General features: G+C 51.1%; 4 protein-coding genes across 6 annotated transcripts; 1 reads left to right on the forward strand and 3 right to left on the reverse strand.

Annotated features, from left to right (window-relative positions):
- Positions 1 to 18: 18 nt before the first annotated feature.
- yju2 (YJU2 splicing factor homolog) lies at positions 19 to 3,857 on the reverse strand. The gene is made up of 8 exons (XM_066695270.1): positions 3,720 to 3,857; positions 2,985 to 3,085; positions 2,667 to 2,811; positions 2,382 to 2,516; positions 2,055 to 2,236; positions 1,781 to 1,937; positions 1,516 to 1,663; positions 19 to 1,039 (listed from the first exon to the last, which is right to left on the reverse strand). The coding sequence occupies exons 1-8, from the start codon at positions 3,741 to 3,743 to the stop codon at positions 924 to 926; spliced, it is 1,008 nt and encodes a 335-aa protein (XP_066551367.1). The 5' UTR covers positions 3,744 to 3,857; the 3' UTR covers positions 19 to 923.
- A 1,719-nt stretch (positions 3,858 to 5,576) lies between these two features.
- Positions 5,577 to 8,047, reverse strand: ebi3 (Epstein-Barr virus induced 3). 3 transcript variants are annotated; one of them, XM_066695990.1, is made up of 6 exons: positions 7,943 to 8,047; positions 7,315 to 7,431; positions 7,071 to 7,188; positions 6,746 to 6,957; positions 6,236 to 6,390; positions 5,577 to 6,074 (listed from the first exon to the last, which is right to left on the reverse strand). In XM_066695990.1, the coding sequence occupies exons 2-6, from the start codon at positions 7,409 to 7,411 to the stop codon at positions 5,931 to 5,933; spliced, it is 726 nt and encodes a 241-aa protein (XP_066552087.1). In that variant the 5' UTR covers positions 7,412 to 7,431; positions 7,943 to 8,047; the 3' UTR covers positions 5,577 to 5,930. The 3 variants fall into 3 exon arrangements, with proteins under 3 accessions (XP_066552087.1, XP_066552086.1, XP_066552088.1); XM_066695989.1 differs by having other exon boundaries at positions 7,874 to 8,017; XM_066695991.1 differs by having other exon boundaries at positions 7,315 to 7,422; positions 7,874 to 8,013.
- A 680-nt stretch (positions 8,048 to 8,727) lies between these two features.
- ankrd24 (ankyrin repeat domain 24) lies at positions 8,728 to 19,739 on the reverse strand. The gene is made up of 21 exons (XM_066696287.1): positions 19,491 to 19,739; positions 16,573 to 16,703; positions 16,259 to 16,347; positions 16,062 to 16,126; positions 15,675 to 15,732; positions 15,318 to 15,388; positions 15,122 to 15,228; positions 14,663 to 14,847; positions 14,209 to 14,234; positions 13,612 to 13,710; positions 12,948 to 13,064; positions 12,650 to 12,800; positions 12,310 to 12,455; positions 11,377 to 11,544; positions 10,596 to 11,322; positions 10,065 to 10,393; positions 9,805 to 9,975; positions 9,483 to 9,659; positions 9,183 to 9,347; positions 8,964 to 9,029; positions 8,728 to 8,815 (listed from the first exon to the last, which is right to left on the reverse strand). Exons 1-21 carry the CDS (start codon positions 19,524 to 19,526, stop codon positions 8,738 to 8,740), a joined length of 3,162 nt encoding a protein of 1,053 aa, XP_066552384.1. The 5' UTR covers positions 19,527 to 19,739; the 3' UTR covers positions 8,728 to 8,737.
- A 1,047-nt stretch (positions 19,740 to 20,786) lies between these two features.
- Positions 20,787 to 24,826, forward strand: sirt6 (sirtuin 6). Its single transcript, XM_066695877.1, has 8 exons — positions 20,787 to 21,030; positions 21,406 to 21,533; positions 21,629 to 21,811; positions 22,018 to 22,077; positions 22,237 to 22,332; positions 23,073 to 23,153; positions 23,614 to 23,737; positions 23,919 to 24,826. Exons 1-8 carry the CDS (start codon positions 20,965 to 20,967, stop codon positions 24,357 to 24,359), a joined length of 1,179 nt encoding a protein of 392 aa, XP_066551974.1. The 5' UTR covers positions 20,787 to 20,964; the 3' UTR covers positions 24,360 to 24,826.
- Positions 24,827 to 25,076: the final 250 nt, after the last annotated feature.

Raw genomic sequence — 25,076 nt, forward strand, 5'->3', positions numbered from 1 at the left:
TTCAGTCGTCTCTCCTGGTGCTCATTTGCATACTTTAATTAACAGTTGTGTCACTCACAAAGACAAGTGTGGGCGGGGGAGTGGGGGGAATCTGTGCCTCTAATTTACACCTACAGTCACAATCAGTGACGCACACACTTGCAAAGTAGAAATCAGACGGCAGGACAGCGAACAAGACCTGTGTATCCGTGATCTCGGCTCCTCTTTCCCTCCCTCTCCCTGTTTGAGATCCCCAGGGATACAGAATTGGAATGAAGTCATACCTTAAATCCCCCTCTCCTACCACCCTTCCCCCTCCATACACACATACTCCCCCCACCTCCATCAGAAGCGGAAAGGTCAGGGCGACTGTGAGAGACGGAAAGAGCGAGATAAGAGAGAGAAAGAGGCCACAGAGAAGTGAAGAGAGCGGGACAGAGGGAAAGAAAAAGGAATTGAGTGAGAGAGGGACAAGCAGCGAGAAAGAAGGAGTGAAAGGAAGGGGGATGAAGTCAGACTGATAGAAAACGACAAACAACACAGGATACTTTCCCTCACAAACTGAGCATCTCTCATACACTGCACTCACTCTCTCTGTGACACACACATCCTCTCAGCCCTGCAGTGACTCACTCACCCTGGAGACCTCACACTGCTTCAGTACATACAAAAAAAATAACAAACACACACACACACACTTCAGCCGTACAAGAAGGTAAGGTCTGACTGTGTTTATTACTGGTGTTCAAGCTGCCACTGACCACAGTCCTGACACCGCCCTCCCACCCCCATGGCACAGTTGGCAGCTCATCTGTACTGCACAGGGCGATGGTGTTCAAACTAGTTGTATTACAGCACTTGATTTAAGGTCCCCTGCTCAGTAAAAGGTAAATACAATAAAAAGGTACAAAACATATATAGTCTTCCTTGGCCACGCAGCTCTCTCATTCGCTGTCCTCGCTGTCGGAATAGGCCCCCAGCAGGCTGAGCGAGGAGCCGTTCTGTGCTGTGACTGGTGGCTGGGCAGCAGGGGGTGTGGCAGCCTTCAGGGTGTGAGATCCTGCAAAAGAACAGGAGCTTATGACTGACAGCTGGTCTACGTTTGTTGTTGTTGTTTTTTGGGGGGTGTGCATTAATTAAAACTATTAAAAGCCTCAAACCAGTGTATTTCCTATTTTGTGTATCGCTTTTCCGCTTTGCAGGACAGCGAACAATCACTACTAACGCTGAATCTTACCGCCAGATTGAAGCCACCAGATCGGGGTTAATTGCTATCATGCAACTTCTGTTAAATTCTGTAAAATGTTCCCCCTTTTCAAATAGCATAGGGATGACAGAGAGGGAGGGAGGGAGGGAAAGGGAATGAAAGGACTAAAGCTGACAAATCGCAGCCTGTACTGCCTCCTTGTGGCTCCTTGTCTAAGTCACTGGGGGAAAATAAAATAAATAGTGCTGCTGAGAGAAGAGGTCAGAGTTTAGACCCCTGCATTACACCAGTGGGTCACCTGCCCTGTTACAGCCGCCTCTGCCCCTTACCTGCTGCTGCTGGGGCCTGAGGGGGCTGTGTCGTGGGGGGGGGCTTCTTCTTCACCACCAGGGCTCCCAGCGCACCCCCGCCCAGCCCCCCGACGCTGCGCTCCCAGCTCTCCACTCGGGGGCGCTTCACTGTGGAGGAGCTGGGGGCCTGCAGACAGAGGGAGACATACATACATTACTGAAGAGAGAGAGAGAGAGAGAGAGAGAGAGGACACCAGCACACAGTGTGAGTCAGGCAGAGGCAGAGACGCTGTGTCCCTCTCACCTGTCCCAGTGTGTCGACTTGTCTGTCCGTGGTGAGGATGTCTGTGGGTCTGTCGGCACTGTGCAGGGTAGCTCTCCCGCTCCCCGCCACTCTCTCCTCCTCCGAGTCCGAGTCCGAGTCCCTCAATCGCTTCACCAGAGCCTGCTCCAACATCTCCCTGGACCACAGGAGGAGAGAGAGGGAGACGAAACTCAGCGTTTTTAAATCAGTCTCCACCCCTCTTAACCCTCTACTCCTCCTTCGCTCCAGGTTTCCCTCCTCCTCCTCCCCTCACCGCGTCTCTCTCTCGTCCTCCTCCTTCTCTCTCTTCCGCTCCCGCTCCTCCAACTCCCGGTGCAGGGACAGCAGCCCCTCGTGGTCCACCCGGGCCTGGCGCTGGTTCAGCTCCTTCAGCTCCTGCAGGTTCTCCAGGACTTCCATCTCCAGCTTGGAGTCTCGTGTCCGGTTCTCCAGGATCTACGGGGGGCAGGAGCGACCATTAGTCAACTAGACATCAGCTCTTAAGAACAAGGGCTCTAGTCCTGCTACACTGCCAGGATGCCCAGTACAACAGCAGTCAGTCAGTTGGTCCGTCGGTCAGTAATGTGATGCACTCCCTCACCTTCATAGGGTTGTTGAGCTCCTCCTCCTCTCTCTCCCTCTGCAGCTTCTTCTCCTCCTCCTCGATCAGCTTCTCCGCCTGGAAGTTGCGTGTGGCTCCGTGCTCCATGGCGTAGTCTGTGTTCTCAGGGTCGGTCTGCAGAGTGAGGGGCAGAGGAACACGTGAACACGCCACACACACACGCCCAAAGGCACTGACGACATTCAGAGAGGTTCAGTAGGGGGGACAGATGGACATTGATAGAGACTGGGAGACATTGACAGAGACGGAGCCTGAGCCTCTTGCCTTAAAGGTGATCTCGGCCAGGCAGCGGGTGCACTTTATGTAGAAGCGAAAGATGGGCAGGCCCATGTACTGCTCATTCTGCACCGTCTCCTTACGGGCATTGAACTTCTTCCCCTTGTAGATGTACTCCCCACATGTCTTACACCTGAGAGAGAGAGAGAGAGAGAGAGAGACTCAGTGCGAGACTCTGAGTGAGAGTGTGTGTCTGTACAGCTGATTCAGGTTTTAAATGGGTATCTGAATGTCACATTGGTGTCAGTGTGTCTAAGTATCAGACAATCAGTGTGTACTGTCAGTGTCAGTGCGTCGGTCTCGTACCTCATGTTAAACGGTGCCATCAGTCGCACAACATACTGCCGGTCTTTAGGCAGTTTAAGCTTGGGGATCTTCGATGGGTCGAAGTCTGGGGGGTAGTATTTCTACAGGAGGGGAGAGAGAGCATTAGCACAGAGGACAGGGACCCACAGCTGGTTACAAGTGTAAATACATAAACCCAACCAGGGCAAACATGCGGATCTGGGAGTTTCTGCATGAAGCCAAACTGCAGCATCAGTCCCAGAGAACAGGGGGATCAGGGATGTCGATATTACCATCAGCATTGCTGCTTACTGTTCCTAGTTACTGCTACATCGGCTGCTAATTGCAATCCTTACAGCAACAGCAACAACCACTGCTATTAATACTATAACAATTGCAACTATAACTGCTACTGTTATTGTTACTACACCACTCACTACTAGAACAGCTTCTACCTAATAGTGACAGCTGTTTCTATCACACGTACTGCCTATTACAGGACTATCTGTGCCAATGCAAACTGCTGCCGAGAAGCCCCCCGTCTGTCCCTCCCTCCACGGGGGGAATGATACTCCTGGGTAATGTGCAATACGACCCACTTCTCATCGGTTTCAGTAGAGCGACCAGCAGTAATTGTGGATGTAGAAATACTACCAGGTGTAACAACAGCAGTACTGTGGCAGGATACGTTTCTTTATTAATATTTAAACGCATCTTCATTGTTATAAAAGTAAAATATCGGCCGTCGATACTCACGTTTAACACTTTTCTTTCCGACATGTTTACTGTAAGGTTAAAACCAGCTGTTTAAACTTGAATACATGAACAGCAGCTATAACTCCGTCTCTCTTCGCAGCCCTCTGTAACTGTGACCTCCACACTATACACTTCCGGGGCACACGACACGCACTTCCTGGCGATGCTGAGGCCCCGCCCCCTCCTGACTGATGGCACAGAGAGTCGATTGGAGAACTCAAATTACTGATTAGTATAATCTACAGACAATCAGGGTGATGATAAGATAACTGTACTAAAGATACAAAATTTAACATAGAATTACACGAAATGTAATCTATACAAATTAATACGATGCATAGACATGAATATGAAACGATAGATCATGCTTAGTCGTTTTCAGAAAATAATCTAAAAATACTTCCAATCCTGTAAGTAGCCTCCACATGTATTCATGGGCTTGTTGACGTGTCATGACAATATACCGTCCAGTTACTGCTGCTCTCCACTGTAACAGGACTGCTATACTGTACAGTACTGTCATTGCACTGTGTACCTGAATCGGGCTGTTACAATAGGGAGCTCTTGCAATAGGGGGCAGTAAAGTGCAGTAAAATACTTATAATAGGGAGCTACAGTACAGAACAGTCAACTGTTTTAAGGTACAAATTTGCACTACATGGCATGTGGACACCTGCTCGTCAAACATCTCATTCCAAAATCATGGGCATTAATATGGAGTTTGTCCCCTTTTGCTGCCTCCACTCTTCTGGGATTTTCTTCCATTCAGACAAGAGCACTAGTGAGGTCGTACACTGATTTTGGGTGATCAGGTCTGGCTCACAGTTGGCCTTCCAATTCATCCCAGTGGTGTTCGATGGGTTTAAGGTCAGGGCTCTGTGCAGGCCAGTCAAGTTCTTCCACACTAATCTAGACAAACCATTTCTGTGTGGATCTGCTTCGTGCACGGGGGCAGTCATGCAGAAACAGCAAAGGCCTTTCCCCAAACTGTTGCCACAAAGTTGGAAGTGCAAAATAATCTAGAATGTTATTGTATGGTATAGCGTTAAGATTTCCCTTCAATGGAAATAAGTGGCTGAGCCCATAACATGAAAAACAGCCCCAGACCATTATTCCTCTTCAATCAAACTTTACAGTTGGCATTAGCATTCAGGCACGTAGCATTCATCTGGCATCCAGCAATGGTTTTCTTGAGCTTGTGTGTGGCTGCTCGGCCATGGAAACCCATTTCATGAAGCTCCCCACAAAGTTATTGTGCCGATGTTGCTTCCAGAGGCAGTTTGGAACTCTTTAGTAATTGTTGCAGCCGAGGACAGATGATTTTTATGAACTACGCGCTTCAGCACTTGACGGTCCCGTTCTGTGAGCTTGTGTGGCCTACCACTCTACGGGTGAGATGTTGATGCTCCTAGACGTTTCCACTTCACAATAACAGCACTTACAGTTGACCAGGGCAGCTCTAGAGCAGACATTTGACGAACTGACTTGTTGAAAAGGTGGCATCCTATGACAGTGCCACGTTCAAAGTCACTGCTCTTCAGTAAGGCCCATTCTACTGCCAATGCTTGTGTAAAAAGATTGCATGGCTGACTGCTTGATTTTATACACCTGTCAGCAATGGGTGTGGGTGAAATAGCCGAACTGACTAATTAGAAAGGGTGTCTACATACTTTTGGCCATGTAGTGTATATCATAGTGGACAGCCAAAGTATGTGTGTCTGATCTCAATTACATTTGGCATATGGAGTGTGTGCGTGTCCATAGCCTATATGTGTATCTGTGTCTCTATCCTTCTCCCTCACATTCTATCTGTCTGTCTGTTTCAGTGCACAGAGCTCAGTAACACACACACAGCTGTTCTCCAGCGAGGCTGCAGTTTATTGAGGTGTTGTAGACACAGGCAGTCAGCCACGGGGTTTGTACAGAACAAAACAAGCAGATTAATGGACAGCAGTCACAGTAAGCTGTCAGGCTGTGTCTGTTTAGCAGATTATATCCAGAGTAGCAGTATATGATCATATATAACATATATTAGGGTCTATATATAATTGTGATTCTCCATGAATTTCAGGGTGTACATTAGTGTGTCTGTGTATGAGTGTGTGTATCAATGTGAATGTATATACGTGTATGTGTTTATATATGGCAGTGAGTGTGTATCAGTGTGTGTATCTCAGGATGTGTGTATGTGTGCGTAGATCAGTGTGTGTGTCAGGTAGTGTGGGCAGAGATGGGAAGGCTCCAGTCACTGGGGTGACCGTTGTCCAGGAAGTCCTGCGCGGAGACCCTGATGGAGTAGGAGGAGCGCGGCCGCAGACCCCGCAGCACCACCTCGCACCTCTCGTATGGGCCCAGCTGAGAGACATGGGAGAGAGAGCGATATCTAAACACATTTTTATTTTAATATCGACGTTTATACATCTTTTATGTCTGTTGCAGTGTGTAGTTGTGTATGAGTGTGCAGTTGTGCATCAGCATGTATCATTGTGCAGTTGTGCAGTATTGTTGAGTCTCACAGTGCGAGGTGCGTGGCCCTCCTGTGTGTACTGCACTCTGTACTTCAACGGGAAGAGGGTGGGGTCAGGCCAACTTGGGGGCGGGGCCCACTTGACTGACAGCTGCCTCCTCGAACCAGGAGTAACCACCACTTTCAATGGCGGGTCAGGTTTCACTGAGAGAGAGGAGAAATCATGCATTTATACTTATTTAGATTGTAATGATTTGACCATTACCTATTAATCAGTATATTTTTTTAACTAGATTTTTTTTTTTTTAACTACTAGAGTTTTATGACCGCAAATAATAACAATATTGTGCTTTGTAATTTGAGTCAGAAAGGGGGAGAGAGAGAGAGAGAGAGAGAGAGAGAGAGAGAGAGAGAGAGAGATCTCAGATCCTCCCTTTCTTCCTGTTTCTGTTCTAAACAAACTGCTGTAAACACACACACACACACACACACACACACACACACACACACACTGCTCTACACTACTGCACGCACACACACACTCCTGGCGCCCCCTCACCGATGTGTTCCAGTATGAAAGAGTACTGCCCTGTGTGGTTTTCTACAGAGACGCTGACAATGTAGGTCTGGAGCACAAAGAGCTCGAGATGTTCAATCTCACACCACCCCGACAACAGCCCTGCCAACGGCCCCGGTGCCGTGATCGGCAGAGGCCCTGGCAACGGCCCCGGGCCCACTTTACAAGTCATCTTCTTCCCAGATAGACCGAGCCTATAGACAGACATAGGTACATCATGGTCATATAGAACACATACTCAGTTACACAGTATGCAAGTGTACTGTCACGGCACGGGGTGTGTGGCGGCGCAGTGTGTGTCCCTAACCTGTAGGTGGCAGTGACGCTGGTGGGTTGCAGGGGCTCGGGCTGCAGGCTCCAGGCACACAGCACTGCGACAGGGTACTTGGGACTCCAGCAGAGCACCTGGTTGACATGGGGGGCGCCTGGGGGATGGGAGAGGAGGGAGATTAAGAGATACACAGAAAGAAAGGCTGACTCAAGCACAAAGACAGACAGATACAGACACACACTCACTACACAGACGTACAGAGGCACAGCTATACAATCACCTGAGTCCAATGACTCCGATTCCCCAGCCAGCGCCCCCTGCAGGAGAAGTATGACTGCGCAGACGCACACACCGTGCATGCTTCCCCAACTGTGCATCCTTGCACACTCTGTAGACACTTAAGAAACAGCACAGAGAAACTGAGGAGCCAGTAAACACTGACCAACCCCCCATTTAATAATGAAATAGAAACCCCCTCCCCAATAAGACCTTGGGCCTGAGAACCAAGAGATTCAATCTACTTTGCACATGTGAGTCAGGGAGTCTGCTGCAGCTTGGGGGTGCAATTAAATCACAATAAAGTTATTTTAGTCATCTTGAAAATCAAGTCTCAACTCAAGCTGGAATTGCATACGGGAGCGAGTTCCCAGTGTCCCCACATTTATTTACATTTCACCTGCTTAACTGATCAGAAAAAGTGTTATTGTTATTATTCAGACATGAAATCGTGTTAACAAAGAAAATGCTGACCACCATTGCAAAGAGGAAACCACCCGTAAACCAATCCCCCCCCCCGGCCCAATTGTGCTCCCAGGAGATTCCAACACGCGTTTACTGACCAAAAGAGTTGGGCTCAGCCGTGTGGCCGATTTCCTCCCGTCACGCCTGCCGATGAGGTGCTGTCTTACCTCAGTGTCTCCTATCGTCAGTCTCAGGGCTGTTTACACTGACTGTCTCACTGCTGGGACCAGACTGCTGTATTTACTCCAGAGACAGGAAGCTGGGAGGCTAGGATTGGGGGGTGGGGGTTGCTGGGAGGGTCAGAATGTGTTGATAAATATTACAAATGTATTTATTTTAAAGAGGACCCACCCCCCTCCCCTCTCCAACAAAGTCCGTTATTCAGGAAGCTGAACTAAAACACAGGAAAGAGGTCATCAGTCAGGGCTTTCAAATATTTATTATAATCCAGAACAAAACAAACTAGATAGAGAGACAGACAGACGAAGAGAGACTTCAGTCAGACAGACAGGCAGGGGAGAAACAGGCAGATTCATAGATACACCTGTAGATCAAATTAAGAGATAAATAACTGCACATATACATAAATAATAGTTAGATTAAAAACCAAGTCAACCAGTTCCAAACACACGGAGCAATTGTGGACAGGCTGGGGGTGCTGTCTGTGTCCAGGCAGGTTAGCCCCCGCTCTGTGTACGGCTCTCAGGGAGAGACGGAGAGAGGCAGGGAGGTGTGGCTGAATTGCGGGATATTTTGCAGATTTCCTGTAATTCTGCTCCAGAGGGAAGCAATCCCAGGCGGGAGTCTTTCTGCAGCTTCCTGAACACCCACTTCCTGATCCTGGAAAGCCCCCTCTGGATGCCAGGTTGTTTGTTTTTTTTTAGCCCAGCCTGTCCAGCTGAGTGAATCCCAGCAGAGTCTGTGCAGTCCGGCCCATTGTGGGGGGGATAATGGGTGGGGGGTCAGCGTCGCTGCTCCTGGTGATGGGTCATCCTGAGGATCTGCAGCAGCACCCCCTGCACCTCCTCATCCATCTGACCCTGCACAGCACAGCACAGAGCACTGATTCACTGCAAAGAGCACTGATGCACATCACAGACCACAGTAATGCAGCAGCCGACTACAAACACACGCTACACTACTACATTAATTTACACACAGGCTACCTGCTGCACACCTGGGACTCACCTGTACAGCCGCCAGCAGGTGAGAGCGATACACTGACACAACCGCCTGGTGTCGCCGCTCCCAGTCCTGGAGACAGACATACAGAAGCAGACAGATACAAACAGAGGGACACACACACACACACACACAAAACATAGCAGGTCAGATATTCAAAATATGACTTTTCAAAGCATATTTAATCTGGTGCAAAGTTCTCTAAATAATCTCTGGTGCCCCCACCTGGAGCTGCTGCTGTAGTGCAGCCACGCGTCCCTGCTGCACCCCTCCCTGGCCGTGGCCGGTGCGTGCCGGGCTGGGGGTGGCAGGCGGGGGGACAGCCACTGGGGGGGTCAGGTTCCCGAGTGCCTCCTTCAATCTGAACACATCTTTAGAAAGCTCTGTGATCTGAGCAGACAGGGAAAGACTTAACGAGACACAGAGACACCCAGACAGATATGCAGATAATAACTCACTGACACTGACATTTATACGGATAATAGCTCACAGACGCTCTCCCCCTGCCCCTCTCTCAGTCTGTACCTTGCGGTCCTTCTCCTTGAGCAGGTCCTGAGAGTCCTGGATGGTCTTGCTGAGCTCCTGCACCTTGGTGGACTGGGCCTGCAGGTCGGCCAGCTGCTTCTGCACCTTGGCCAGCTGGTCCTCTGCGGCCTGTCGCTCACTCTTATTGAACAGAGCCTCCCTCTGAACCTGGAACACCTTGGGGGTGGGGGGGGGGTAGGGAAGTGTCAGGTGAAGAAAGTATGATGCACAGGCACTCACTCTCTCATAGACGCACACACTCCCAATCACACACTCAGACATCAAACGTGTAAAAACTCTCCTGTCTTCCCTGACCCCTGACCTCAGTGCAGGTCTTCTCGTGCTTGTGGGTCAGGTCATTGATCTTGGCGGTCAGTGCGTTGTTCTCAGCCTGCAGGGCGCAGCGCTGTGCCTCGTGCTGCTCCCGCGACACACTGCCCTCCGCTGACGCCAGCGCCTCCGCCTTCTCCCGCACAGCACACTGCAGAGCCGCCTGGTTGGGGGGGAGTTACAGAGAGAGGGGAGAGAGAAGGGGTTCAGTCTGTAGTGCGTGTTCAGTGCGGGTTTGCTCGGTTGTCTCACCTTGACCTTCTCATGCTCCTCCTTGGGTACAGAGTCCTGTTTGAGGGCCTGCAGCTTGGCCTGCAGCCTGGAGCTTTCCTGCTGGGCGTGCCCCCACTGGGCCTTCTCCTCCTGCAGCTGCCGGCTGGCCTGTGCCAGTTGCTCCTGGAGAGAGGACAGCGCCTCATGGTGCTCAGACCGAGGCACCATCTCCTTCAGCCTGGCCACGTCCTGTGCCCGCCCCTCCCTCTCCTCCTGTAGCAAATCACGAGCCTTTGCTGCCTCCTGCCGTGCCTCCTCAAGCTCCGCCCTCAGGGCCTCCATGCCCTCCGAGTCCCGGGAGCTGCGCTCTAATGAGCAGAAACGACATCACAGCGGTCAAGCAAAACAACTTCTGTCTGTGTCAGAGAGGGAGAGACACAGAGAGAGAGGGGGGAGAAAAAAGAGAGAGAGAGAAAGAGGCACAGATACAAAGACAGAAGAAGAGAGACAGAGTGAGAAGGAGAAACAGAGAAAGAAGAGTCAGAAGAACAGTGAGAGAGCAGAGCCTACCGGGTGTGGAGGCGGACTCTGACCCTTGTGACCGCTCCTCATCCTCCTCTTCCTCTCCCTCTCCAGCAGGGGGGGGTGGCCGCAGCCTCTCCAGCTCCAGCAGGGCGTCATTGAGCCTCAGCGCGACCTCTGACCTCTCTCTGGACAGGTCGTCCAGCTGGACGGCCATGCCTAGACGCATCTCCTCAAACTCTTGCCTGGACACGCGCCCTGCCAGCTCCCCCTCCAGCTCCAGCACCCTTGCCTGCAGCTTCCTCCCCTCCTCCTCGCCTCCCTGCCTCTCCACCTCTCCACTTGCCTGCCGCTCTGCCAGGGCAGCCTCTAGCTCCCTCACCCTCTCCTGCAGCCCCGGATCTGCCTCACCCTCCTCCCCTGCCTCCACACCCTGCCTCTGGGTCTCTCCCTCCTCCTTCACAGCCTCCTTGGCTTCCTGCCTCTCTGCCAGGGCTGCCTCCAGCTCCGTCACCCTCTTCTGCAGCTGTCTCATTGCCTCTGTGTCCTGGGGAGAGGAAGTGGATGAGGAAGAGGCAGGGGGGCCCTCTGCAGCCTCCTCCACGGAGTACACCCCCAGCCGGACCTGCTCCTTCAGCTCCTGCAGCTCAGACAGCGTCTCGGAGTGCTTCGCCTCCAGCCCCTGCAGCCTCTCCTTCAGCTCTGCCTCACTTTCTGCCTCCTCTCCTCCTCTTCCTACTCCCTGCTCCCCCTGACTCTTCTTACTCTCCTCCAGCTCTACCTCAAGAGACTGGATTCGAGCCTCGTATTCTTGCCTCAATGCCTCCACCGCCTCGCCCTTCTCTCCGCTGTCCTCAACTGCAGCCTGGGCCTGTGAGTAGCGCTCCTGCAGCTGGTCGAACTCCTTCTTCAGAGAGTCGTACAGGATGATGGGGATGAAGTCCTGGCCAGGGGCGCTCTCCAGATCTGTGTCATCCTTCTCATACGTCTCCAGCATCTGCAGTACAGATGCCACACTGTAATAGCAGTAGTTGTTGCTGTCGTTGATTTATTTGTTGTAATAATAATAATTTACAACTTTAAAAAACAGTTACATACAGAACGTGCAAAGGAATGCAAGTCAGCTGTGAGTTCTGTGTAAGTTCTAGAGTCTCTGAGGAAAACAACAATCACTGTGGCGGAACCATAGAACAGTCTTTCTGAGAGAGAGAGCGAGAGCAAGAGAGAACAAATGAGATCCCTCTCCCCAGAGCAGGACGAGGATGAAGGAGAGATACGCTGTTCATGAATCAACCCTTGACAGCCATGGACAGAGAGAGAGAGAGACGGAGATGCATGAAATGGTGAGAGAGCAAGACAGAAAGCAGAAAGGGTAAGTGAGGGAGAGAATGAGAGAGAGAGTTTGAATCAAATGGAGGGTGAGGTAGGGAGACAGAGAGCGATGGAGAGTGAAAAAATGAGAGAGAGAGAGAGGGATGTGTGGAGAAAGTTACTCCGTGGAAATGGGCGTCCTGTGCCGGTAGTCCCATCAGTGTCAGGCTCACTGTCCTATATAATAGACTCTCTTTCTCTCTCTCTCTCTCTCTCTCCGCAATGCCTCTTGTTCTGACCCAGATTGTGAAGCACATCAGCCACTGCCCGCCCCCCATCCTCTGAAACAGCCTGCTATTTATACCTGGACACAATTCATCAGAGAGCTGACGAGTCACCCTGCTAACGATGGCCAGGGCCTCTGTCTGTCTGTCTGTGACTCTGTCTGTACCTGGATTTTGAGCAGCAGTTCTGTGTTCTGCGCAGTGAGATCCTCCACCTGACCCTGGAGGGCAGACATGGTGTCGGGGTCCCCCTGGGCAGACGCCGCGTCGGGGTCCGATTCCCTGGATCTGCTGGACAGAAGTCGCTCTGCACCTGAGGAGGAGGAGGGTGTAGCTTCTGCTCACACGCTTTCAAAGGAATTCGTATATTTCGCAGATTACATCTTGAAAGCTTTATCCCCCAAGTTTCGTCTGTCTCAGTTTTTCTCTGTCAGTGTTCGTATATGTCTCTGTCTGTCCATCCCTCAGTATTTGGGGGCGCTTAGCGGGGGGACATGGGTGCTTTACCTGGGAAGTCCAGCAGGTCCATGCCATCGTCTCCCCCCTCAGAGTCGCTGACCCCGCCCCCTGTCTGGGCCTCCCTCAGCGCAGCGACCTCGGCACTCAGCTCCTCCCTCTCGCTCTCCGCCTGCTGCAGACGCTCCCGCAGGACACACAGCTAAGAGAGGCGGAGAAGGAGGGAGGGAGAGGGGGTGAGACACCAAGAGCGGAGAGTGTGAGAGCAGGCGCTGTGTGTGTGTGTGTGTGTGTGTGAGTGTGTGTGTGTCTTATGTGTGTGTCTGAGGTGCCAGTCTGTGTGCAGTACCTCCTCCAGCGCTGTGGAGGCGCTCTGGCGCTGTTGCTGCTCCAGGCTCTTGATCTTCTGCAGGAGGCGCCCTCTCTCCAGACGCAGCCTGCGGATCTCCTCGAACACTTCCTCATCCTCCACCTGCCGCCGCAACAACAACATGTCAGCGGCAACACATCTCACATAACAACAACACGTTAAGGAACATGCAGCAATAACACAACCTCACTCAATTACACAACGTCATACAACCTAAAATAGTGCAAACTACAGCTGATTTATTATTGATTATCACCACTAGCATCTAATTTCAGCATGTGTTCGAAGTGTCACTCTGCCCCAGAAGGAAAACTGCAACCCTTAATGACCCTTAATGATTCCAGATGATCAAAACTGAGTGTGTGTTTGAGAGTGTCTGTTCTGCTTTAGCCTCTCACCGCGCTGGGCTCTAGGGGGCGCTGTGACACAGGAGACTGGGGGCTCTGGGGCTCTGGGGAGGAGGAGGCGGGGGGCTTCTTGATCACAACAGCAGAGCGGAAAGCAAAGCAGAGGAGAGAAGATATTAAACACGCATCCAATTAACCAATTAAGTCACAATCAAGGCAAACGAACCAACACATTAACCCAGTGAGCCGGTGAAGGTAATTCACACAGCTGACAGTGCCAGCCTGTCTTCCTGTACCTGCGGAGGAGGGGGGCTGCTGGGTGGTGGGGGGGCTTTCCTCTTGCGGGGTGTGGCCCCCCGATCTCCCCCAGGCAAGGGTGGGGGGGCTGGGGGCTGCTGGAGTCACAGACAGACAGACAGACAGTGGATCAGAGTCTATACAAAACAACGAACACAGCACGCACAGCACCCACTGCAAAGGATCAGAAACCATTGTGCCTCCATCTCTGTCTCTTCTCTGTCTCAGGCCTGAGTTGAGATGGAACATTGGAACACTGTTGGAACCCCAGCCTGACAGAAGCGGTGCATTATGGGCCAGAGGAGCACACAGAGGAAAGTCTGCATGCTGACGACGCTCCTGAGAGAACTCTGGACTGCGGACCCCTGGAGCTTCCCGCTGGCCTTCGCGTGTCTTCAGGTGGCGCAGTGTCGGCCGCCTGCTCTTGCTGGGCTGTTGGGACCGTCAGACACGGCAATGGGACTGCTGTCCTCTGCAGCTCAGGGCATTTTGTGGGAGACCGTCTCTGCGAGAACATGTCCCTGTGAAGCACGCCTTCCATGCAGAAAGGGGAAAGCAAACAACTGTGCCCAAATTGGGGACTAAATTAAATTTACCTCGATACTGGAGGCCGGCTCCACGACTGCGGAGAGCGGGGCGAAAGAGAGAGAGACACACAGGGCAGCGAGACATGTTAGCCACACAGGTTCGCAGGGCAACACGCAAACATGCAAACAGTCACGCACACGCAGGGCTCCACCTCTAACTCTGACAGTGATCTCTGAAAGTCTCTCACAAGGCCCCAGGAAGCACAGCGTAACTGTTCTGCTCTTGAGGAACTGACAACATAAGCGAAGCAAAAACGGAGACAATGGCGTTGATTTTACATCTTACGTCTGTACATCTGGGCTGGGTGACGCGTGTGCCTCAGCTTCTGCCAGGTGTCTGACGTGTGCTGCAGCGCGTGTGTTGTGTGTTGTGTTGTAAGCTGCAGCCTCAGGGGCAGATGTGTGCACTGTGGTGCAGGGGCAGGAGAATGGGGGAGACGCAGTAAGGGACATGGAGACTCACTGGCGCCCCCTGCCTTTTGCACCGCACGCTCCAGGAGCGCACGGAGCCGCTGGTTGCCGGTGGCGAGGCTGTAGTGGGCAGCGTTGTGTCCGAGGGCATCGTTCAGGCGTGGGTCGGCCCCGCCCCTCAGCAACAGCTCCACCGTCTCCAGGCTGTCGCTCTCAGAAGCCAGCATCAGAGCTGTCCTGCAGCACAATTACACAACACCGTCACAACAACACAACAGAACACAACACAGTGACAACAACAGACCACAGAAAACAACACAACACCTCAACAACAACACAACACACAGTACTCATGCAGCTCAAAAAAGCAACACAACACTGCCACAGGACTGCAGCTCTCGCAGCACAGCAGCAACACAAAGCGACAACCCCCAGCAAAGGACATGCAGCAGCGTATGCCAAACAAGAACACAACACAGCACTACAACAACACACAGCTCTCTGCCCCCACCTGCCCTGGCTGTCTCGCGGGTCCAGAGCAGCACCCCGTCCCACAAGAAATCTGCACAGCTCAGCCCGACCCATCTGGGCAGCCAGGATCAGCGGGGTCGACCCGTCCTGGGGGTGTGGGGGGGGACAGACAGCAGTCCAGTCAGCGGCGGGGAGAGCAACTCAACAAGGCAAAATACATTGGAGTTACACCTCACCCCATCCTGGGCGTCCAGACAGGCCTTAAAGTCCCACAGCGTCTGAGTGCAGGACAGACAACCGCTCACCGCTGCAGAGAGGGAGACAGGGGAAGAGAGAGGGAGTGGCAGGGTGAAGGAGGGAGGGAGAGAGAGGCAGGAGTCATTGTGCACAGCCCGAGCAAGATGCAAGAGGTGTCTCAGTCCTGGCAAGGCCAACTGCAGCTCCACACCCAGGTTCTCTTTGCCCATGTATAAACCACCGCAAAACTCTGCTCCTGGCAGGAAAACACATCCCAGAGCCAACACACAACTAATCAATAACACACTGATCTTCAATTTTCATCCTGAGGTCCTACAGCAGTGATTTTCTCTCACCAGCGTGGTGCAGCGCAGTCCGGCCGTAGCTGTCCAAGGAGTCCACTGGCACCCGCTCCTGCCAAGAGAAAGAGAGAGAGAGAGAGAAATGTGTGATAGGTGCACAGAGGCAAAAAAGTAGAAAATCAGAGGACACAGAGAGTGAAAGATCAGAGAGAGAGAGATGGAGATCAATAGATGTGAGAGAGACAACAGAAGAACAACAGAGGAGAGAGATAGACTGGGAGATTTTCAAATCTTACATTAAAGGTTTGAAACAATACAGGAAAAATATACAGGTCCCACTGACACACACACACACACATACATACAAACACACTCTCACGCACACAAACCTCTCCCTACTCCCTTTCTCCCTCCCTTTCTACCTATCCCACTCTCACCCACCTGCAGCAGCCTCTTCACACACTCAGAGTGTCCATTCTTGGCCGCAAGATGGAGAGCATTGAAGCCTTAAAAAATGGAGAGGGAGAGAGAGAGAGAGAGTGTGATGTATCTGTCTCTGCTTCCAGGCATCAAATCAGGTTACCTGTAAGAGGCGTTTCAGCGCGTGTGTCTGAGTGTCAGTCAGGTGAGAGCAGTACCTGAGCCATCAGTGGCTGTGATGTCCACTCCATGAGCCAAGATGACCTCCAGGCAGTCCACACGGCCTCTCGATGCAGTCAAATGGTACCTGTGCGGGGGGGGGGAGAGAGGAAGAGAGGGATTGAGGGATAGAAATAGAGGAGACAGAACAGATAGAAAGAGAGAGAGCGATAGTACAAAGGAGAGAGGATAGAGAATTCATAGAAAAAGAGACACAGAGAGATAGACAGGGAGAAAGATCTTGGTTCTTCTTAGAGAGGGAGTTTACAGCCCTCTCCCACGCCCCTATGCCATTGAGAGGTGCGACACTCACGCAGACTTGCCCTCGGCATCCAGCTTGGAGGCGCAGAGCCCCTTCTTCACCAGCAGGGCGGCGACTCTCTCTGGGTCATTCTGCTCCACCGCCTGCACGAGGCGCTCATCACTTTTACTCCACTCCTGGCTCTGTGGGGGGGTGGGGGGTGACACAAGTCAGAACCAGTGAGACCTGCTGCTGGCAAAACTATGTCAAAGCCAGACCCAGACCCAGGCAGGACCGGACAGGCCTTGACATCACTAACACTTAATGTGTTGTCATGTGTGTGGCGCTCTCGCTGTGTTTATCCACACGGCGTCAAATGGCGCTCGCTCTGAAACACCAGGGCTGGCTTTGCGCCCGTGACACAGGATGAAAATGAATAATATACACAATTAAAAGTAAATTAATACACAAAAAGAAAGAGAAGGAGTCCGTGGTTCCTCTCAATGCACAATTACAACTGCTTTCCGCAGCGACCCCTACCCTGTTGCCCCGCCCCTGTTCCATGGATGGTGGGGGGGGTACGTACCGCAAGTACGCTGAGACACGGGCAGAAGCGCTTCATCAGGCCCAACAGGTGGGGATCCATAGAGCTGAGAGAGCAGGAGAGACGCCAGCCCTCAGAGATACACCTCACTGACTAATGGACTGACTGACTGACACACTGACTGACTGACTGAGAAATCAGCAGACGCTCAGGCTAAAAGACATTGACAAACATGGAAGAGCAGACAGACAAACAGGCTATCTGACTGCCAGACTGATTCATAATGCAGACAGACAGACAGACAGACTGACTGACTGGTCCCAAGACTGAGAAGCAGATACTCATCGGAAAGACAGACAGGCAGAGTAACACACACACACACACACACTAGAAGACACTCAGACAGAAAGATGCACACATAATATCTGCCTACAGAGCTGCCCCTCTGAAATACTGAACAATGTATACAGAGAGATGCACAGACACACAGGAACACAGATTCAAAACACACACTACCCCAGAGCTGGACCGGACCAACAAGCACAGAGACACGCAGTCAGCATGCAGATATACTCCCTGACTCTGCCCTCACAAGGACAGCCAAACTCACAGGCAAGCAGAGGAGCCAGAAGGACACAAACTCAGACACAGGCCCCAGCGAAACAAAACAGACAGAACAGGCACCGAGGACAGACACTTAAACAAGAATGGCAGCTCCCAAAAAATGAAACCTCAGCAGAATAATGAAGAGGACACCAACACAGACTGACACACGCTGACACACACACACACACACACACACTGCTCAGTGCTGCCTGGACTCCCTGACTATTGCAGTAAAGCTGCAGCTCACTCAGCACACGTCCAATACGCTCTGCTGCTGCTGCTGCTGCTGCTCACACCGAGACACTGAAGACTGCAGTCAGTACCTGGTGCTCTCCTCCCTCTCTCTCTCTCTCTCTCTCTGCCTGTCTGCTGTGTCCTTCTTTTTACACCCTAACCTAAAACTGTCTCTACCCCCCTCCTCTTCTCTTCCCTCTTTCCCCAGCTCTATTTGTTCCTGTCAGCTCTGTCCCTCCCCTCTTGCGGTCCTATCTAGGCTACAAGCTCCCCAGAACCGATTTGCATCAGCAACTGAAACCTCAGCAAAAAGGAAAAAAAGGAAAAAAGTATATATATTAGCCCAGGTTGTGGTCCTAGAGCTGAAGGACAGAGCTGGTCTCAGACCCAGTGTGAGGGCGAGTAGAGTTATTAGCCCAGCATATTGTTTCATTGGTTGCCTTCAATGACAGCAAGTGTGCAATATACTTTCTTTCAATCTCTCTCTCCCCCATCTTCCTCTGCCTCTACTCCTTTCTTCCCCCATCTCTCTCCATCTCCTTCTTCCCCATCTCCCCTCCCCCTCTCCCTCCCTCCCCCTACCCCCCCCTACCCTTTCCCTCCCCCTCCCCCTCCATTTCACCTTCCCCCCCTCTTCCCTCTCCATCTCCCTCCAATTTTCCTGCCCCTCTCCTTCCCCCTCTTCCCTCTCCCTCCCCCTACCCTTTCCCTCCCCATCTCCCTCCATTTCCCCTTTCCCTCCCCGTCTTCCCTCTCCCTCCCCACCAATATCTCCCCTCTCCCTCCCCCTCCCCATCATCTCCCCTCCCTCTCCTGTGCTATAAATAACTCAGGTACCCCTGGGTCCCAGCAGAGACTCTGTCAAGGTGTGATTAATGCCGTCCTCAGTCACAGCCACACCTGAGCAGAGCGACGGGGGTGGAGGTGAGCTCTGGCTGGGACCCACAAAAAGGAGGCCAGACCCTCCAATGGATTGACATCATCGACAAAAGTTAGAAACCCACCCACCAGTCAGAGTCTGTGTGCAGATTAATGCTGAGTAACGCTGCGGGGCGGTAACATATACGGCAGAATACGCTAACAGGCTCCCCCAATAATGGAGTGCCTGTACTGAAACAAAACTGTCTGTACTGGCTCTCTTGGGTCCCTCCCGAGGAGAAAAATAAAGCAGACCTAACCTGTTTAAATGCTTCTCTCCTCTCCAATCCCCCCCACTGACAGAGAGTGTGTGTGAGTGCGTTTGAATAATTCAGGGGTGGCACTGAGTTCTGGTTACCTGACTAAACTCCCCGCCTGGCTCCCAGCTGCCACCCCAGACACTGACACCAGAGCCCTCAGCCCCCCAGGCCCCGGCACAAGGGGGTCACAGGGGAGAGGAGGCCCACCTGTCTCTCGGAGGTGTGCTGGGAGCTTATAGATCCACCTGTTTCCTGAAGGATTTATTATTTAACCAAACTTGTCACCGTTTTTTGTGTGCAAACGAACAACACAAGGAGAAAACAGATGACAAAAAGCAAGGAAAAGTGCGGAGGAGAGGCTTTTTTAGACGGGGTGGGGGGTGCAATAGACACACAGGGAGGAGTCAGTTTTTAACTCAACATCTTACTTCATTCTTCTTAAACTTGGCCTTCAAACTCTTCATGGTCGCCCTCCTGCTGTAAATCAAGATTCAAATTCTGAAAAACAATAAAAAATAAAGTTACCATTTGAGTTTTTTTCTCTCCACAATTATTCTGTTTGTACAGATGAGGTAACACGGAAAAAAAAAAAAAAAAAAAACAATACACATTTGAAAGCACTTTTAAAACTCAATGGACTGCAACTTCGTTTTTATGTATCACAATTTTCTCAGACCATAAACAAAAACCCTGACTATTGTACTGAATCGTATACATATCTAATAGCTAGTCTTGTCTAGACTAACTTAAAAAAATGAATTACTTTCATAAACTATAGTGTCTGAGCTTGAATTGAATTTATAAGAAATACAGACAAGTAATATAACTATAAAAGTCATATTTGAGTGGGTGGATGGATGACAGACCCGCAGCGACGCGCTCACCTGGCCGTCTGGCGGGGGAGCGACGACCCCTCTGTGCGGAGCTGCCTCGGAGTAACGGGCTGGAGCCGCCTGGACTCACCTGGCTTGCGCTCTGCACCAATCAGCTACGAGCAAGGAGGCGGCTCCAACCAATGAGAATAAACATGCGGTCCGGTGAGACCATAGACATACTATCGAACTAGATGACGACTCTGACAGAGTTTACTGCGCTGCTGCGGGAGAGTCCAATCCGCCATCTTGGGTAAGAACAAACCCCACTCCTGAAAACGCTGTAACCAGCAATGCTAGCATGCAGTTATAACCAATTTTACTGGGATTTAATGTATTAATCTTCAATAAAAAGGTATTTCAAAGCTTCGATAATAAATTATTATATTTTATTATAATATAATAATGTGTTCTTCAACCAGTAACATTTTAGGAAACTAAAACGAAGTTAAAATAAAGATATACAATATATCTCTCTCTCTCTCTCTCTCTCTCTCTCTCTCTCTCTCTCTCTCTTATATTACTATTGCTATTATACTACAGTTACTAACCTACTTACTTATATATAGGCTACTGTTATTGATACATACTACTCCTAACCTAAATGATACTATTCTATCACTATTCTCATTTATTTTAAGCATTTTCTAAAAACTAATTCAAAAGAGTATGTTTTTTCATTGAACATGAAACTCATTAAAAAGACCGAATACGAAATATAGAAGAGGATCAATTGATCTTTTTTTCATATCTATATATGTACATGTAATTGGGAGTATAGACTTTTAATCCTATATATGTCTATGGTACCGTGAGACTGAGACGCGTCCCACGGTTGTAGCCACGCCCCCAATGCGTCCTGCCGTACAGCGTCGCGCCGCACGCCGCCTCTGTTGTCAGGAAGTGGGCGTAATAACAGTAGTAATGATGATAATAACAACCATTTCAGTTCACTTAATATAAAACCAACCAAAAATATCTCAGTCAAATACATTGTTTCTTGCTAAGTAATATATCCCCTCCAGCAGTCATGTCTGTGAACTACGCTGCCGGACTCTCTCCCTACCCGGACAAAGGCATCTGCGGGTTGCCGGAGGTAAGGCCAGGCCGAAGCCTCGGACTTTCCTGAGACAGGCGGCCGGTGGAGGGATACGTGGTGGATGTTGTATCACGTTTGGGCCCGTTTTAGTATCGTTTTTTAAGGCAGTGTTTCTATCTTATTATACAGACCAACAGTGGCAGTGACTGGATAACCCAGAAAAGTTTATTACTGTTAAAACCTGGAAAATGTTTATTAGCAAGGTAGAGCTGTCAGTATTGCTAAAGCTTTTCATGGCAACACAGGGCTATGATAATAACAAAAGCAGCGAGATAAAATAAAGACACGAATTAAAAAACACAGTAAAATTTGAAAGTTAGTGCATTTTCTTGGCATTGTTTTAATACATTATTGTCACCTCAACCCTGGTAGGAGTTTGATCCCGCAGAGGAGCTCCAGAGGAAGGTTCTGGAGCTGGCACAGCTGGTCCGGGAGTCACGGCACATGGTGGTCCACTCTGGTGCCGGCATCAGTACCTCCTGTGGCATCCCTGATTTCAGGTATGAACCTGCACACCCCCCCAGCCCACTTAATCTGCTGAGTCTGTGCATCTGTCTGTGCATGTCACCGTGTAACGCGTCCCTGTTTCCCCCAGGGGTCCTAATGGTGTGTGGACAATGGAGGAGCGGGGCCAGAGTCCACGGTTTGACACCACCTTCGAGGACGCCCGGCCCAGCCGCACACACATGGCCCTGCTGGCGCTGCTCAGGGCCGGACACCTCAAGTACATCGTCAGCCAGAACGTGGACGGCCTGCACGTGCGGTCTGGGTTCCCCAGGTAACGAGTCTCCCCTGAGCTGGTTATTGTAACTGCCACGCAGCAGCTCTGCTGGACTCGGCTGAGAGAGAAACTCCTGGTTGCAGAGTGAGGGTCGGGTGACCACACCCAGTGAACGCACCTGATGTGGCCCTTGGGCTCAAGACAGATGGCTGACTGCTGCAGAGGATCAGTAACCAACCTTTTCTCTCTCTCTCTGCCTGCAGGGACCGTCTCTCAGAGCTCCATGGGAACATGTTTGTGGAGGAGTGCATGAAGTGTGGCAAGTATGTGTTGACTGTGCTGTTGTTGCTGTGTGGGCAGTATGTGTGTGTTTTGACTGTGTACTTGTGTAGGCAGTATGTAGGTGTGTGTTTATTGCTGTTGTATATTTGTGTAGGCAGTATGTAGGTGTGTGTTGACTTTGCCATTGTGTTGTTGCATAGGCAGTATGTGCGGGACACAGTGATCGGGACGATGGGTCTGAAGCCGACGGGGCGGCGGTGTGAGGTCACCCGCTCCCGAGGACTACGCTGCTGCAGGTACCACAGCACTCCACACTCTGCCCTGATCACTCATTCGGCACTCCGCCCTGATCACTCACTCTGCACTCCGCACTCTGCCCTGATCACTCACTCGGCCCTGGTCACTCACTCTACACTGCACGCTCGGCCCTGGTCACTCACTCTACACTGCACGCTCGGCCCTGGTCACTCACTCTGCACTCCAGGCTCGGCCCTGGTCACTCACTCTGCACTCCACGCTCGGCCCTGGTCACTCACTCGGCCCTGGTCACTCACTCAGCACTCCACACTCGGCCCTGGTCTCTCACAGGTGTATTGTGCTCAGTGGCATTTCACCTGTCAGTCTCCAGTGCACAGGACCACACAGCAGCTGTCCTCCTGCTCTCCGTTTGACTCCTCTGCCTCAGCTTCACATTCTCACAAATGCATAAAAGATCAGTAAAATCATTGAACAATGATTAGCCCTGTAAATGTTGTCTTAACTCTCTTCCCGGCAACCTGTGTGTTTAAAACTCCCATTAAAACCTCATACCACTGTTTTTGTGTATTCAGTGTTATAAGTCTACAGCTGAAGATTAACAGCATTCAGACCCTCTACTGGAAATAAATACTCCTTTCACAATATACTGCTTCGTCCATTGTTATCACTAACAAACTTAAATATTTTTCAAAACATTTGAAATCAGTGTAACTGCCCTATACACTCACTGTCTGCCTGACTGACCTGTTTGTTTGTGTGTGTGTGTGTGTGTGTGCAGGGGGAAGCTCATGGGCACCATTCTGGACTGGGAGGATGCCCTGCCAGACAGAGACCTGAACCGTGCAGATGAGGCCTGCAGGTGAGAGATAATTATAATTTCTGTAATGATTTGGCAATACTGATGTCATGCCAATAAAGCAAAATAGAATTTAATTGAGTGAGAGTGGGAGAGGGAGGGAGTGGGGGGAGGAGAGCTGGGGACATAGCGATTTGTCTTGAAGGTCAATGTATAATAAGAAGGATGAAGGAAGCAATGAGACGGAGAGAGTGAGTGAGTGAGGCGGGTGGATTCCTAGGAGACTGGTCCTCACCTGGTTTACTCTCTGTGCTCTCAGTTGCCAAACCACACTCTTACACACACATGCACATCAGTATGCTTTCAGTTAGTGTGTGTGGAAGAAATTGACAGTGCTGTGTGTTTGTGCGCAGTGCAGTGCAGTGCAGTGCAACGCAGTGACTGTGTTGTGTTGTGGTGTGTGTGTGTGTGCACGTGCGTGCGTGCATGGTGACTGTGATGTGTTGTGTGTATGTGTCTGCAGGCAGGCGGACCTGGCGCTGACCCTGGGCACCTCCCTGCAGATCAAGCCCAGTGGGAACCTGCCGCTCATCACAAAGCGCAAGGGAGGCAAACTGGTGATTGTCAACCTACAGCCAACCAAGCATGTGAGTTACTGACACACTGACTGACTGACTGACTGACACACTGACTGACTGACTGAATGATACATTAACAGATACACCAACTGACTGACTGGCACACCTACTGACACTGACACTGACCGACTGACACCGACACACTGACAGATACACAGAGAGAGTGACATGCTCCATGTCTCCCCGTCAGGACAAACAGGCCGATCTCCGTATCCACGGCTATGTGGACGAGGTCATGACCCTGCTGATGAAGCACCTGGGGCTGGAGATCCCGGAGTGGGGGGGGGCGGTGGTGTGCGAGACCTCCGCTGACATTGCCATGGAAACTAAGGCCGACCTCAAACTCCCGCTGCCCCCCCCGCCCCCCCCCGAGTTGAAAGAAGAGATTAAGACGGAACGACAGAGCGCTGTGAAGAAAGAAGAGCGAGAGGAGGAGGAGGAGGAGGAGGAGGAAAATGGGACAGCGATGGCAAGAACACAGGGAGGGTGCGGGGCAGGAGAGGAGGGCGAGGGGGCCCCCGTACTGAATGGTGCTCATCTTAACCCCCCTTCACCTTCCTCCTGCACCCCCAACAGCATGGATTGCCCCCCCCTGGCAAAGAGAGCTAAGACCCAGTCACTGCGGGCCTAGAGCACACCTTCAGGAAACTGCCGGCACTGTGACTGCCTAGTCACCAGCACAGCACTGCTCAGGGCGACCAGGAGGGGGCAGCATCGCACCATACAGACTCTCTCAGTGCTGCGTGGTAAAGTACAGCACTGCACAGGACCTCTTCACAGTAGACCAACCTGCCAGATAACCTCCCATAACCTTCTCTGACACTTATTGTCTCTCTGTCATGTACTTTTAATTTGTTCTATGTATCTAGGTGTGTGTGTCTCCTCCTCGAGAGGACGGGGGGCTGTGACCCAGGACTTTTTTGTTCTTTTCTGTTAACTTCCATTGTATTTTTATTTTTAAATCAACAATAACAAGATCAAAGCATGTAGCATCACAACCCTCTCCTCTCTGGGCTCCAGACGTCCCTCCAGGTCTGTGACAGCAGCTGGTGTTTTTTCTACGGTGTAAACGAGTTTATAATAAAACCTCCGATAGTGGTTGTGTTTTTTTTTTTTTTAAAGAGGTTTCTTTGTGACTTTATTCCAGACACTTCTCATTCGTCCGTCCATTTGTAGGGGCAGATGGACAGTTTGCAACTGTGTTGGAGGATGTGAAAGAAAAACAGAGGGAGATGGATTGAGTTGAGCCGTGTGTGTTTGTGTGTGTGTGTGTGTGCGTGCGTGTGTGTGGGTGTTGGGGGGATGAGCTTGTGTGTGTGAGAGTGTGTCAGGGCCCTCGACTGCAGGG

This window comes from Amia ocellicauda, chromosome 22 (genome assembly GCF_036373705.1).
Source record: "Amia ocellicauda isolate fAmiCal2 chromosome 22, fAmiCal2.hap1, whole genome shotgun sequence".
NCBI classification, from domain to species: Eukaryota; Metazoa; Chordata; class Actinopteri; order Amiiformes; family Amiidae; genus Amia; species Amia ocellicauda.

Bases quoted from the DNA above. Each gene is read 5' to 3' on its own strand.
- ankrd24 (XM_066696287.1), bottom strand. From the start codon at position 19,526: ATGAAGAGTTTGAAGGCCAAGTTTAAGAAGAATGAA. The intron at 16,348-16,572 runs GTGAGTGTCGCA...CCCCCCGCACAG, and splicing joins GATGCCGAGGGCAAGTCTGC to GTACCATTTGACTGCATCGA. The intron at 11,323-11,376 runs GTGGAGGCATTG...CTTGAGGTAGAG, and splicing joins GCGGAGAGAAGGGCGAGGCG to CTGGAGGAGAGTAAGAAGAG.
- ebi3 (XM_066695990.1), bottom strand. From the start codon at position 7,411: ATGCACAGTTGGGGAAGCATGCACGGTGTGTGCGTCTGCGCAGTCATA. The intron at 6,958-7,070 runs GTTAGGGACACA...GTCTGTCTATAG, and splicing joins AGCGTCACTGCCACCTACAG to GCTCGGTCTATCTGGGAAGA. The intron at 6,391-6,745 runs GTGAGGGGGCGC...CCTCTCTCTCAG, and splicing joins TTTCATACTGGAACACATCG to TGAAACCTGACCCGCCATTG.
- sirt6 (XM_066695877.1), top strand. From the start codon at position 20,965: ATGTCTGTGAACTACGCTGCCGGACTCTCTCCCTACCCGGACAAAGGC. The intron at 21,534-21,628 runs GTATGAACCTGC...TGTTTCCCCCAG, and splicing joins TGTGGCATCCCTGATTTCAG to GGGTCCTAATGGTGTGTGGA. The intron at 22,333-23,072 runs GTACCACAGCAC...GTGTGTGTGCAG, and splicing joins CGAGGACTACGCTGCTGCAG to GGGGAAGCTCATGGGCACCA.
- yju2 (XM_066695270.1), bottom strand. From the start codon at position 3,743: ATGTCGGAAAGAAAAGTGTTAAAC. The intron at 3,086-3,719 runs GTGAGTATCGAC...CCCCTCCTGTAG, and splicing joins CGGAAAGAAAAGTGTTAAAC to AAATACTACCCCCCAGACTT. The intron at 2,812-2,984 runs GTACGAGACCGA...TCTCTCTCTCAG, and splicing joins ATGGCACCGTTTAACATGAG to GTGTAAGACATGTGGGGAGT.